The sequence below is a fragment of the Phascolarctos cinereus genome, unplaced genomic scaffold (assembly GCF_003287225.1).
Source record: "Phascolarctos cinereus isolate Bilbo 61053 unplaced genomic scaffold, phaCin_HiC Scaffold_4;HRSCAF=312, whole genome shotgun sequence".
Classification (NCBI taxonomy): Eukaryota; Metazoa; Chordata; class Mammalia; order Diprotodontia; family Phascolarctidae; genus Phascolarctos; species Phascolarctos cinereus.
The window spans coordinates 204,098,955-204,112,734 of NW_027555847.1; the positions used below are offsets into that span (position 1 = coordinate 204,098,955).

Sequence of the window (13,780 nt, forward strand, 5' to 3'; positions counted from 1 at the left end):
AGCTGTCAGTGCCCTCTTTCAGTCTACCTTGTGTTTAAGTACTGTGTGTGTATATTTCATTCACTTTATATTTATATGTACTTGTCATCTCTCCCAGTTAGAATGTAAGCTCATTGTGAATAGGAATTGTTTCATTCTTTTTACTTGGGTCCCAAGGGCCTTGCCTAGGAATATAGTAGGTGCCTTATATATACCTGTTGATGATCTCTGAAGAACAATTATAAGAAAAAGTAAACTTAATATCACTCTGAATTTGTCAGAAGAAAGATATTTCTTATAGGTAATTCTTAACACTATAATGATAATAATTATAATAATAATAGTGGTAATAACAATAATAACTAACATTTCTATAGTGCCCATGGTGTAATAAGCAGTGCAGTTAATGTGCTGAGTGTTTTACAATTACTGTTTCATTTGATCCTGACACTAAACTTGAGAGGTATATGCTAATATCATCCCCATTTTACAGATGAAGAAACTGAGGCAAACAGAGAAGTTAAGTGACATGTGCAGAGTTGCCCAACTAGGAAGTTTGAATTCAGATCTTGACTTAGCTGGATGAAATAAGATAGCTTAGCACTGTACCTGGCACATAGTAGGTGCTATATAAATGTTAGCTATTCTTCAGTTATTATTATTAAGTGCTTATCTTCCCCTCCCCCCAAGTGACTAGCATAGTACTTTGCACCAATAAGATGTTTAATAAATGCTTACTGAATCAAATAGTGTGGGAGAAGGTAGCAGTAAGCTCTGCTTTCTTGGTTTCCCCAGGACATAACTATGTTGGCGGAAGGTAGCTTAGAAATTGTCCCTTTGGTTAGCTCAGCACATTGGAAATAGATAAAGAATATAGACCACTCTTAGACTTACGAGATCCTCTTCATTCAGTAAGTATTTATTAAGTTTCCACTGTGTGCTAAGAACATGCAAAATGGAAGCAGTCCCTTCCCTCATGGAGCTTATCTTCTGTCCAAACAGACAACAAAAATATCTATACAAAAGAAAAACAAGATGAGTTTAGGGAAATCAGTAATATCTGGGGGGATCAAGAAAGACCTCATGTAGAAGGTAAGGCTTGGGCTGAATCTGGAAGGAAACTAGTGACAAAGGAATGGCTCTAATTCCTGTATTCTCTTAGTTATAACCTTAGTTCAGGTTGATTGTTGTAAAGAGATGAGGCACTTGCAAGTCACTCTGTGGTTAACAAAAGGAGTTTTATTTTGCCCCAACATAGTAAGAATATGATAAAAATACAAGTCATTTTCCCAATTGATAAAAAGTCAAAGGATATGAATAGGCAACTTTCAGAGGAAGAAATTAAAGCTATCTGTAGTCATATAAAAATGCTCTAAATCACTATTGATTAAAGAAATACAAATCAAAACAGCTCTGAGGTACCGCATCACACCTATCAGATTGGCCAACATAACAAAACAGGAAAAGGATAAATGTTGGAGAAGATGTGGGAAAATTGAAACACTAATTCATTGTTGGTGGAGTTGTGAACTGATCCAACCATTCTGGAGAATAAGTTGGAACTATTCCCAAAGGGCTACAAAACTTCACATACCCTTTGACCCAGCAATAGCACTTCTAGGTCTATATCCCAAAGAGATCATAAAAACAGGAAAAAGACCCACATGTACAAAAATACTTATAGCAGTTCTTTTTGTGGTGGCAAAGAATTGGAAAGTGAGGGGAGATCCATCAACTGGGGAATGGCTGAACAAGTTATGGTATATGAATGCAATGGAATATTATTGTGCTATAAGAAATGATGAGCAGGCAGACTTCAGAAAAACCTGGAAAGACTTATATGAACTGATGCTGAGTGAAATGAGCAGAACCAGCAGAACACTGTAACAGCCAGATTGTTTGATGACTGACTTTGATAGACTTAACTCTTCTCAGCAATGCAAGAATCTAAGACAACTCCAAAAGACATTCATGATGGAAAATGCTATCCACATCCAGAGAAAGAACTCTGGAGTCTGATTGCAGGTGGAAGTATACTATTTGCTCTCCTTTTCTTTTATTTTTTTGGTTTGTCTCTTCTTTCTTATGATTCCTTCCATTAGTTATAATTCTTCTTTACATTATGACTAATATGAAAATATGTGTAATATGAATGTGTAAGTAGAGCCTATATCAAATTGCATGCCATCTTGGGGAAGGGCCAGGAGAGGGAGGGGGAGAAAATTTAAAACTCAGAATCTTATGGAACCGAATGTTGAAAACTAAAAATAAATAAATTAGTTATTAGAAAAAGAATATGCAACAATAATACAGTGGCATTCAGATTCTGGTACAGCTCCCATGGACTCCACAAGGTTAGTTATTGGGGCAGGAGACAGCGAAGGCCATGGTGACTCACATGGTTTTCAGAAACCCACCACGATCAGTGAACCCAAACCCCTAAAGTGCCTGGGAAATTGTATGCCATTAGATGACCAGTAAGTTGATTCAAGGAAGCTGGGCCAATCTGGGAGGCAGTTTTGTCTTTTATTAAGGTTAAGCCTCCCCATGTTGTGAGTGGGAGAAAAAGAAGCTATATTAGGGAAAAACTGGTCATATAATTCTAGAGAGTCTAAGAAATGGTAGTGAGGCATGGGGGGGGGACAGCTCAAGAAAAAAGGCATAGAGATGGGAAATCGTATATTTGGTTTGAGGAACAGCAAGAGAGCCAATTTGGTGTCTAAATGTAGGACGGTAATATACAGTATAGCAATTTTCATAGATTGGAGCTAGGCTAATTGAGTGTGATCATTGGATTTTGTGGACAAGAGGGTAGTGGAGCTGGGTGAGACAGGTCATGGGATTAGATTAAGAGATAGAAAAGTAAGTAGGGTATAGTTTTTGGGTTCAGAAAAGAGTGAAGAAATGCTTCATTTGTCTCTGCTTGGTAAAGACTAGTTTTGAAGCCTTATTTTCTTATGAAAAGGAATTTGTTTCTGTCCTCTGAATCTGCCACATGGGTGGTTTTTGGAATCTCAAGGCATGTCTGAATCATGGTCCCTTATATTCAGCATTTGAGCTGTTTTTGTTCCCTCTTAAAAATATCCCAGTTTGGAAGCTGGAACTAAATAGAAAATAAAGCTGTAAGAATTTGACTGATTCTTTTACACACACACACACACACACACACACACACACACACACACACACACACACATGCACACACACAGTCTTTTTTTTTTTGGTGCACATTTTGTTTTTCTGGTTTCTGTTTCATTGAGTACATTTCCCTTGGTTTCTTGAGATTCTCCTTTATTTTTCTCAACTTATTTCCCTGAGGAGTCCCCCTTTGCTGCGTTAGTATTGGAGACAATATATGTTTAACCTAAGAAAATTTACAGCTTCACAGTATACAAACCTAAAGACAAAGCTAGCTAGCTAACCTAGCTAGCTGCAGGGCAGTCTTTCTCTTCCTTTGCAGTGAAGGCCGATGATTGGTTCTGGAGATTGCACACGTGGAAACCTCATTTCTCATTGCTTTTCCAGGAGGTGAAGTGGGGGTGGGGGCCGGGGGTTGGGAGTTCTCAGAACAAAAGATTATGTTCCCTATTATCTGCCTGGAGGCACGAAGAAAATGGCTGACCTTGCAGAGATAAAAAAGAGGAAACACTTGACCTGTGTGTTCCTGAGATAGTGAAGTGGGGAAAGGTTGCCAGAAGTGATTGCATGTTGGCTCAAGTGGGGGAACCTCCCAGGACTGTACTTGTATTTGCTAACATACCTCCTATGGGAAGTACTTCATCTTTCTCTGCCAGACTGGTTTAGCATCATCAGGTTTGTAACCCAGAAATAAAGAGAGGGGAAATGGAATGGATGACCCAGTTCATATGAACCATGTGAGAAATAATAATAAATTTTTTTCAGGGTAAGGGTCTGAATCTGTGATTTTATCAGTGTGGGAGAACTTCCAGTGTGGAGTCTACTCTCCACTCATGCAGATAAGCAACTCATTCTCAACTCATGGTTTTAAGAGTTGCCGGGTACTGGAGATTGAAAGATTTGTCCATGGTCACAGAGATAGCATGTGTCCGTTGGTCTTGAACCTAGATATTTCTGATTCCAAGGCCAGCTCTCTATCAACTAAACTGTACTGCCTCTCATACTTAATTAGCATTTTAATGTTTACAAAACACTTTTCTTAAAATATCTCTGTGATCTAAGTAGAGCTATAATTTGAGAAAGGCAATCAGGGCTTTTCCCCAGGGTGTTGATATTTAGAGGGTTATGATAGCATGAACTCCTGTAGCAGGTAGAAACATTTAGCTTGACACTAGTTAGTTAAAATAGTTATCTTTTGGATATTTTCTGCCTTGGTTGCCAGCAATTTTTCCTTAGCTATTTTGCAGAATGTAAATGATTTCACATAATCTTTACCAGAAAGCATTGTCATACAAGGATGTTTTGAAATCAATGCAAGAATAACTATCAACTTAGATTTTTGTTTATTACAGGTCACAGTTTTGGAAAGAAAAAAAAAAGTTAAATTAGTTTCCATCAACAGGATGCAATGTTCTTGTCTCTGTCTCCTCACTGTGGGGTCTTGCATCCCAAGGTCCAAGGTCTTCCCTCCATCTATCCCAAATAACAAAATTCTTCTTAAATTGATTTCAGATTGCTTTCATGCTGCTTGCTCAGGCCACATTTTACAAGTGCTTGTCTTGCTGCCAGAACCACTAGTTACAACTCTTGAGCTTGAAAGTATGGAGCTCAAGTACTGTGAGATAATATTTGTAAAGTGCTTAGCATAATGCCTAGAACATAATAGGTCCTTTATAAATGTTTGTTTGCTTTCTTCCTTACAGTTCTAAATCCTGTGTCCCTATACTTCTATAACCAAATTTTACCTTTGGGATAACCTCTTTGTCAAGAATCCTTCTGATCGCTGCTCATTCATTTCCTCCTTCCAGTTCTGAAATTCAGATCACCAAGCCTCTCACTCTTGTGGGATCTCCTCTTCTCTCTGATGAGTAATTGACATGGGATTGTTTAAATAAACTCTGCATTGTATAACCCCTATCTGCTTTCAGAGGCAGCTTTGAAGCTTGCTTCTTATGAAGTTGTTTTTCCCCCACACATAAAGGGACCCAAACTGTTCCCTAATGAATTTTTGAAACATTCTGAACATAGCAGAACAAGAACAGAACAAGTTTAAACACCAGGCCTTTCCTCATTGCTTCAGTGTCAGAAATTACTTTGGCAATGCTGTTGCTGGGTGGGGGTGGGGGTGGGGAGGGGAAGAAGCAGTCTATCAATGCCATCCTGGCCAAGTGGATTCAGTCATGTTTGAATAGCAGAAGTAAGAAAGTCAAGAACAAAAGGTCATTTAGCTTTCAAACATTGAACCCACATTTTTATTAGTGGGTTCCAGTTTTATGTAAAGTATCATATTACTAGAGTATAGGGCAATCTGTTGCTAGCTTTGCATTGGCTCATTTGTTCATTTATGATGCTTACTGTATACAGGTTCTTGTTATAGGTAGCACAAAGTTGAACATTGCACAGTTCTGACCCAGAACACACAGGGGAGGTGACAGGTATACTAGTATGCCATTGTTGTTGTTGTTTGTCCTTTCTCAAAGGGGACTGTGACATCAGGAAAGTGATGCCATGACTTGCAAGTGAATTGGATTTAGGTGAGGAAGGGCTGTGCAAAGTCACCAGCCTCATAGATCAGGATGAGATGGCCCTGGATGCAGTGGGAGACCTTGGCCTTTGTAAGTTAAGGTCTTTCCCAGGTCTCAGTTTGATGGAGTCAAGGCCCATTCAGTAATTAAGATTAGGAAAGAAATGAGACAAAGAATGGCTTCTTTTACCTAGTTAAAAAAAATCAATCTGAGAAGGGAAGACCCTCAGGGTTTCTGGCCAAAACAGAAACAATTGCTATTTACACTCACTCTGAGCCATCTGGGCCCAAACAATGAAGGAGGGAGACTTGGGCTGGGACCTATTTTTGGCTATTCTCAGAGAGTCAGAATGATTTGAGTTTAAGGCATGGTCCTTAAGAAAGAAATCTAACACATAAACTCCAAGATACTTTGTGAGGTTTCTGCAATCAAAATTTACATTCCTTTGGGCAGAGTACCCACAGGTAAGAATATGTATATGGACAGAGGGAAAGAAAGAAGGGAGCTGCCTTGCCCAACTGGAACTGGCCGTTTGGTTCTCCAGTGGGGCAGCTAAAACTACTCACAGGTTATTTGTCCTTCATTCTTGAAGAGGATCATGACATCAGGAAGGTGATGCCATGACTTGCAAGTGAATCAGATTTAAATAAGGGAGGACTAGTATGTCCAGTAGTACAAGGAAGAAGGTTATAATATCCTAGAATTGGTACAAAGTTTGAGAGAAATAAAGTGAAAGATTAACTGAGATGAAAACAGCTTTGAGAATGTGGCATTTTGATCTCAGTCTTGGGGAATGAATAATAATAGCCAGTTAACATTTATATGGGTAGCTGGGTGATGCTGCGAATACAGTGCTGACCCTGGAGTCAGTAAGACCTGGGTTCAAATCCTCCCTCAGATGCTTACTAGTTGTGTGACCCTGGGCAAGTCACATTTGACCCTGTTTGCCTCGGTTTCCTCATCTATAAAATGAGGTAGAGAAGGAAATGGCAAACCACTCTAGTAGCTCTGCCAAGAAAACCCCAAATAGGGTCATAAAGAGGCTAACCTGTTAGTGACACACATTACAGATTAAATGGGAATGGGATTGGAGACAGGGAGGAAGAAGTGGAGTTAGGAGGCTGTTTTAGTAGTATAGACATAAGGTAATTAAGGGCCTAGACTATAAGTGTTGTACTGAGAAATCAGTGAGCAAGACCCAGACGTAATTTAAAATGTGGATTTATTAGCGTGCACACCCAAATCAAGCAGCCCCAATCAGGGGTCAAGCTAGGGTTTATATGGAAAAGAGCATGGGAAAGAAATGCCAGGAACACTGATGAGGTAATCCAAAGGTGCAGGTGTCTTTGGGGGCTATGGATGGGAAAGTACAGGGAGTATATCGGACAGGGAGGGGGATGGATCTTTGGAGTCTGGCAGGAGGAAGAGTTCTTGGGCTGGCCAAGGACACCCCTCTCCCTCTGTCTTGATGAGAGAATGCTCTGCAACAAGGGAAAGCTTTCTCACAATGCAGGAACTTACTAAGGAATTGAGAGACTTCCAGAGACATGATCTGAGGGCTGGGGCCTGAGCAGCCCAGCTCTGTGTAGCTGTACCAGGGAGAGAGATAAGGGTCATGCTGAGGCCCATGCATGAATAACTGCTAGGCATAGTGTCCTTGGGCTGGGGAGTGGTTGTCAGAGACAGTGTTTCTAAGACTAGGGAGAAATTGGGGCACAAGTACAAGCACAAACACCCGAGCACCCCATCATTACAGGTCAGAGATCACACAAACTAGACCAGGTGTCCTGGTCTCTGGTATAAACATAATTATCTAAAGCAATTGTATTGCAAGCTTTCTTATCCATTTGCACTGGAGGTATGGGCTATGCTGAGGTATGCAAGATTTAGGAGGGAAGAGGTCTGGGACAAGATTAAGCAGTAATTTCTGCTTTGCATGACTTAAAGGGCCGTACTACCTAAATGGTAAAATAATGTTCTGCATTACATAAGGTAATGTCATTGGAATAGAAAGGAGGAAGAAAAATAAGCATTTATTAACTGCCTACTATGTACCTACTAAGCACTTTACAAATAGTATCTTATTTGATCATCTCAATGACCTTGGGAGGTAGGTGCTATCATTATCCCCATTTTACAGATGAGGAAACTGAAGATGACAAGAATTAAATGACTTGCCCAGGGTCACATAGCTGGTCAATATTTAGGGCTGGATTTGAAATCAGTTCTTCTTGGTTCTTAGCCTAGCACTCTATCTACTACACCACCTGGCTGCCTCTAGGAATGGAAAAGAAATCTTTTTAACTTTTTTGAACAAAGTATAAAAATTTTTTTTCCAAATTTTATGCAAAATTCAGGATATTTGGTAGATTGTTGGAGTTGGTGTCTGTGAACATTCTAAAGTAATGATTATATTGGTAGATCATGCTAGTTACTTCAAAACAAAGCTATATAACTCATATAACTAGGATACCTTATCCTATAAACACAAGATCAATAGAAAGAAGAGTGGGCATGCAGTTAGGGAGCTGTGCATATGTAGGAAGAGGCACACACTTAGTGAGTATATATGACCAATGTGGAGGTACAACATGTAGAGGAACAATGCCTGCTTCTGATACTGCAGGGCTTATATTTTCAGGTAGTGTCATCACATTGGTCCCGCTGGGCTTATTTCTTAGTGGATTCATGTTATAGAAAGTCTCTGGGCATATCATCTCTGTCAAACATATCTATATCTATATCTATATCTATATCTATATCTATATCTATATCTATATCTATCTCTATCTCTATCTCTATCTCTATCTCTATCTCTATCTCTATCTCTATCTCTATATCTATATCTATATCTATATCTATGTATATCTATCTATCTATCTATAATCAGCATTTGATCTCTTTCAGTCATATAGTCTCTGCCTGCTATGTAGTTGACATAGCTTCTAGACCCTGCTAAATGTTGCTTCCTGCTTGGTTTGTGCAGCTGCTGTTTGTGGTTCCCTGCTTAATTCCTAATCGCAAAACCGAACCCATTTAACATAAGTTTAGAGGCTGCTCTTCTTGGAAATTGACATAGGTTTTCTGGATTTGAGGTTCCCTATTTCCTCAACCCTAAGACTATATATGTCTCTACTGGAAATGACGGGGAGGTGAAAAAGATACAGGACAAAACTAAGTTCAAGGTCATTGACTTCCTCCTGCTTAGCCACATTCTTCCCTTTAACATGCCTATGTAGATAACAACAATTTACCTCATATTTTGTTCAGTAACTTTTCAGTAGTGTCCAACTCTTCATGACATCATTTTGGATTTTCTTGGCAAAGATACTGAAGTGGTTTGCCATTTCCTTCTTTAGCTCATTTTGCAGATGAGGAAACTGAGGCAAACAGGATTAAGTGACTGGCTCAGGGTCACACAACTAGTAAGTGTCTGATATGACATTTGAACTCAGGAAGGTGAGTCTTCCTGACTCCAGGCCCAGCACTCTATCTACTAAGCCACCCAGCTGCCCTGGGTACAATAATTAGCTGCATTTTAAAGATGAGGAAAACTGAAGCTTACATAGGTTATGATTGCCTAGGATCCCACAGCTATTGTGTGTGGTGGAATTTGAATCCAGGTGCTATAGAGCTGAAGGAGAAAGGGAGAATGGATATACTTCAGAGGCACAAGGGGGTGATGGGTATCTGTGAATTTGAGAAGTTGCATTATTTGAGGTGTCAGGATCCAGCTTGAAGACTGATGTTGGTTGATTGGTCATTGAAAGACTATCATGGGAGCCGTGAGCACAGTTGCCTCGATGTGGCCCTCTAGGTCCTCAAGTGTGGCCCTTTGACTGAATCCAAACTTCACAGAACAAATTAATAAAAAGATTTGTTCTGTAAAACTTGGACTCGGTCAAAAGGCCTTACCCAAGGACCTAGAAGGCCACCCCTGGATAAGGAATTCCTATCTAGAAACTCCCTCTACTAGTGTAAATTAGCAATTATTCTTAGATTTATAGTGTAAGAGAGGTGCTTGGGATCATGAGAAGTTAAATGCCTTCAGTCAATACTTAAATTAATTCAGGCTCTTCACTGGAAGGTCAGATATTGAAACTGAAGCTTAAATACTTAGGACATATAATGAGAATATGGGACTCATTGGAAAATACTCTGACATTGAGAAAGATTGAAGGCAAAAGGAAAAGGAGATGGCAGAGGATGAGTTAGATAGATAGTGTCATGGAACAATGAACATGAACTTGGACAGACTTCAGGAGATAGTGGAGGACAGAAGGGCCTGGTGTACTATGGTCCACGGGGTCACGAAGACTTGGACACAACTGAACAACAAACAGCAAAGGATTACACAGCCAGTATATATCAAAGGCTAGACTTGAATCTGGTCTTCTTGACTCTAAGACTCTAAAACCCTAAGACTGTATTCTGCTGCCTCTTGGCACCAAATGAAAGACCCAACTTCCAGAGGTGATCTTGCAGTATTTCTTACAGTTCCATGCCAATAGCCAGAATATCTGTAGTTATCATGTATTTGGCAGCAGTTTCCCTTAGCAGGCATGCATTGTGTTTGCTGAATTGAATTTAATCCTGTCTGTACTTTTGTTCTTAATTGTAATCAACTGCCATTCTCATTTGAAGGAACAGGAATTGTCTGGGGCCTTGGACAGAACCTCTACTTACTCTGCCTGGTGGGAGCTTGTCCTGATAAGGGGGCCTCAGAATAGATAGCTTTCAGCCTGATGTGGTTTACCGAGGCTGAGCTTACATAAGTAAAATTTAAAAACTAAACAGCTCATCTCTTCCCCTGACACAGCTCACATTGAATTAAAAGTTCATTCTCTATAGTTGAATTTGTTCCTGTAGAACTAATTGGAAAGTTATTTGATTAAAAATTGTGAATAGTTTGTGTTGTTGTGGGGTTTTTTTTTTGGTGGAGCATAAATTGCTTTCTCTTTTTTTTTCTTGTCCTTTCAGTAAATCAAATCATCAGTAACATTTCAATTTTTAATGAAACCTGCTTGAGGTGGAAGAGAAATGTGAAGATGGCTGACTCAGAGGAGATGTATTTAGTAAGTTCAAAGTTTATCTAAATGTTTGTCCTGAATGGGAGGTTTGAATTTCTTACAAAATTAAATAAAGTCTGGAAAATATCAACAAATTTTAGAAATATCCTGTGAATTGTATTTCAGCCATCGTACTGGAGTATTCAAGTCAAGTCAGTACACATTTATTAAACCCTGTGTGCTTATGTGCCAGGCACTGTGTTAAGTGCTAGGCATATAAAGAAAGTTACAACATAATTCTAGCTCTCAAGGAACTCACAGCCTAGTGGGGGATATAACATGAAAGCTACTATGTATAAATAAAATATATACAGGAGGTGGCACAGTAGATAGAATGCTGGGCCTAGAGTCAGGAAGACTACTCTTTGTGAGTTCACTGACTAGCTGTGTGACTCTGGGCAAGTCACTTAACCCTGTTTGCTTCATTGTCCTTGTCTGTCAAATGAGCTGGAGAAGGAAATGGCAAACCACTCCAGTATCTTTGCCAAGAAAATCCTAAATGGGGTTATAAAGAATCAGCTACAGCAGAAAAAGATGACTGAATAACAACATCAGAAGGAAGGCACTAGAAATATGATAAATTGGGAATGACTTCTTGTAGAAGATAGTACTTTAGCTGAAGTTGAGACATGGTAGAAGCCAGGGAAGCCAGGAGGTGGTGATGGAGGGAGAGAATTCCAAGCATGAGGGATAACTGTTGAAAATGCTCAGTGTTGGGAGTTGGAGCATCTTGTGTGAGGAACCATAAGAAGGCCAGTGTTACTGGCTTTCAGAGTGTGTGGAAAGGTGTAAAGTGTACTAAGGCTGCAAAGGTATGAATCAACCTGGTTATAAAGGGCTTAAAAGCTAAACAGGATTTTGTGTTTGATCGTGGAGCTAATAGGGAACCACTGGAGTTTACTGATAGGTAATGTGATATGAGAGGACAGTGTTAAATTAATCACATGAGGAAATGAGAGACTCAATATTTTCCATATACTTCCGTAGAGAAATGCCAAAAGTGTGTGCTAGGGGAGGGAGTTCTTAGGATTGAGTGGTTTGCTTTCTTCATAACAGTATTTCAGTCTATACTAGTAACTCCTATCAAGGTTAGCACTGAACTGGTTTCCCAGAGATATGAGAATATTGTTTGAAGATGTCTAAAGTATAAAAATAGAAGGAAGAAGATGAGTTGTCAGTATCGGGGATGCAAGAAGTGAGAACAGTGAGATGATTACTTCTAATTAAGGAATTTAGGGTGAAGGGAGGTGGCTTGGATTTATGGAGAAAAGAGCAGATTACTCATCTCTGGAACAATGGGCAGAGACTTCTAGGAAGAGGTAGCAGTAAAAGGTGGCAAGGAAACCTGTTTCTTCAGTATCTTTCTTTAAAAAATGGAATAGAAACACTCAAGGAATTAAAACTACCAACAATTCTCAAAAGAAAATTTAAAATACCATCCAAAGAAATGAGCAGACTGAAGAAGAGCTCCAATAAAAAAAAAAGACACACACAGCACATGGATTATAAAAGGTAGACGTAGAAGTGCTGAAAGAAAATTGTTTTGAGCAGTAGCTCCAGAAACAAAGCTAGAACTTTTAAAAATGCAACAAATTCAATTTATTGTTGTTGAGTTGTGTTCAATTCTTGGTGACCCCATTTGGGATTTTCTTCGCAAAGATACTGGAGTGGTTTGTTGTTTCCTTCCCCAACTCATCTGACAGATGAGGAAAGTGAGGCAAACAGGATTAAGTAACTTGCCCAGGGTCACACAGCTAGGAATTGTCTGAGTCTAGGTTTGAAATTTGGTCTTCCTGACTCCAGGCCTGGCTCTTTATGCACTGTGCTACCTAGCTGCCCCCAGATCAATAATAAACACAATAAAGCAATTAAACCAAAGAAATAAATGAAACCAGCAAGAATTCACAAGGTGAAATGAAAAAAAAAGTGAGTATGACTAGAGATTCTTGGGAAATGATGAAACTCAACTTTTTAGAAATCCAGCAATGGAAAATAATTTGGAGTTTTGCTAAGAAAGAGATTAAAATAAATGTCTTTACTCTCTGGCCCAGAGATCCACTGTTAGACATATGCCCTAATGAAGTCATGGATAAAAAGAAAGACACTACATAAAAAAATATAAATACCAGCATTTTTTGGTAGTAGTAGTAAGGAACTAGAAACAAAGAAGACACCTATTAATTGGGAAAATGGCTAAAAAGGTTGTGGTGCATGAATGTGATGGATCATGACTTTGCTGTCTTACTTATGACTTACATGAAAGTATAACAAGTTAAGTAGGCAGAAGAAGAAAATAATATACAATAATATGCCTACAAAAATGGAAATGGAGAAGGAAAAAACAATGACAAAACAATTAAACTTGAATACTCTGAAAGTAAAATGACCAAGTTTTGGCCTAGAGAAGGGATAGAAGAATGTACCTTATGCCAGCCCTACATCTTCGCAGACCCAGAGCACCATATACTGTCAGAGTTCTTCAGTGTATTTGTTAGTTTTGCTGGATTGATTTTTTCTCTTCTTTTTCTTTTTTGTTAGGTCCCTCTCTAGGAGAGATGGGTTGCGGGTGGAGATGAGGGAAAGATATGTTGGGAAATTGTAGGTGATATTAAAAAACAAAGCATATCAACAAGGAGTATTAAAAAGGAATATTCATTGAAGTATAAAATGGATTTTTGAAAAGCAGAATTATTTTGGAACTGCTAGGTGGCACAGTAGAGTTTCAGTTAGGAAGACTCATCCTCATGAGTTCAAATCTCGCCTCATATACTTACTAGCTTTGTGATCCTGGGCAAGTCCTTTAACCGTTTGCCTAGTTTCCTCATTTGTAAATGAGCTGGAGAAGGAAATAGCAAACCATTCCAATATCTTTGCCAAGAAAATCCCAAATGGAGTAGTGAAGAGTCAGACATGACTGAAATGACTGAGCAACAATAATAACAACACAATTATTCTACTGGAGCATACAATGATTAGAAGGAATGATATAAACAAAAAAAGAATTCAGAAGGTTACTACTGGAAAATATTTGGGAGAGAAAAGTGATAGATTAAGAGCACAGGTGTCAAG

General features: G+C 39.0%; 1 protein-coding gene across 1 annotated transcript in view; it reads left to right on the top strand.

The window, feature by feature from the left end:
- The window catches only part of SUSD1 (sushi domain containing 1), a 334,279-nt gene that overhangs the window by 185,227 nt on the left and 135,272 nt on the right, over nt 1-13,780 (top strand). Inside the window, exon 12 of the mRNA XM_078152858.1 lies at nt 10,623-10,717. Coding sequence (XP_078008984.1) covers nt 10,623-10,717 — 95 coding nt within the window. The remainder of the gene's footprint in view (nt 1-10,622; nt 10,718-13,780) is intronic.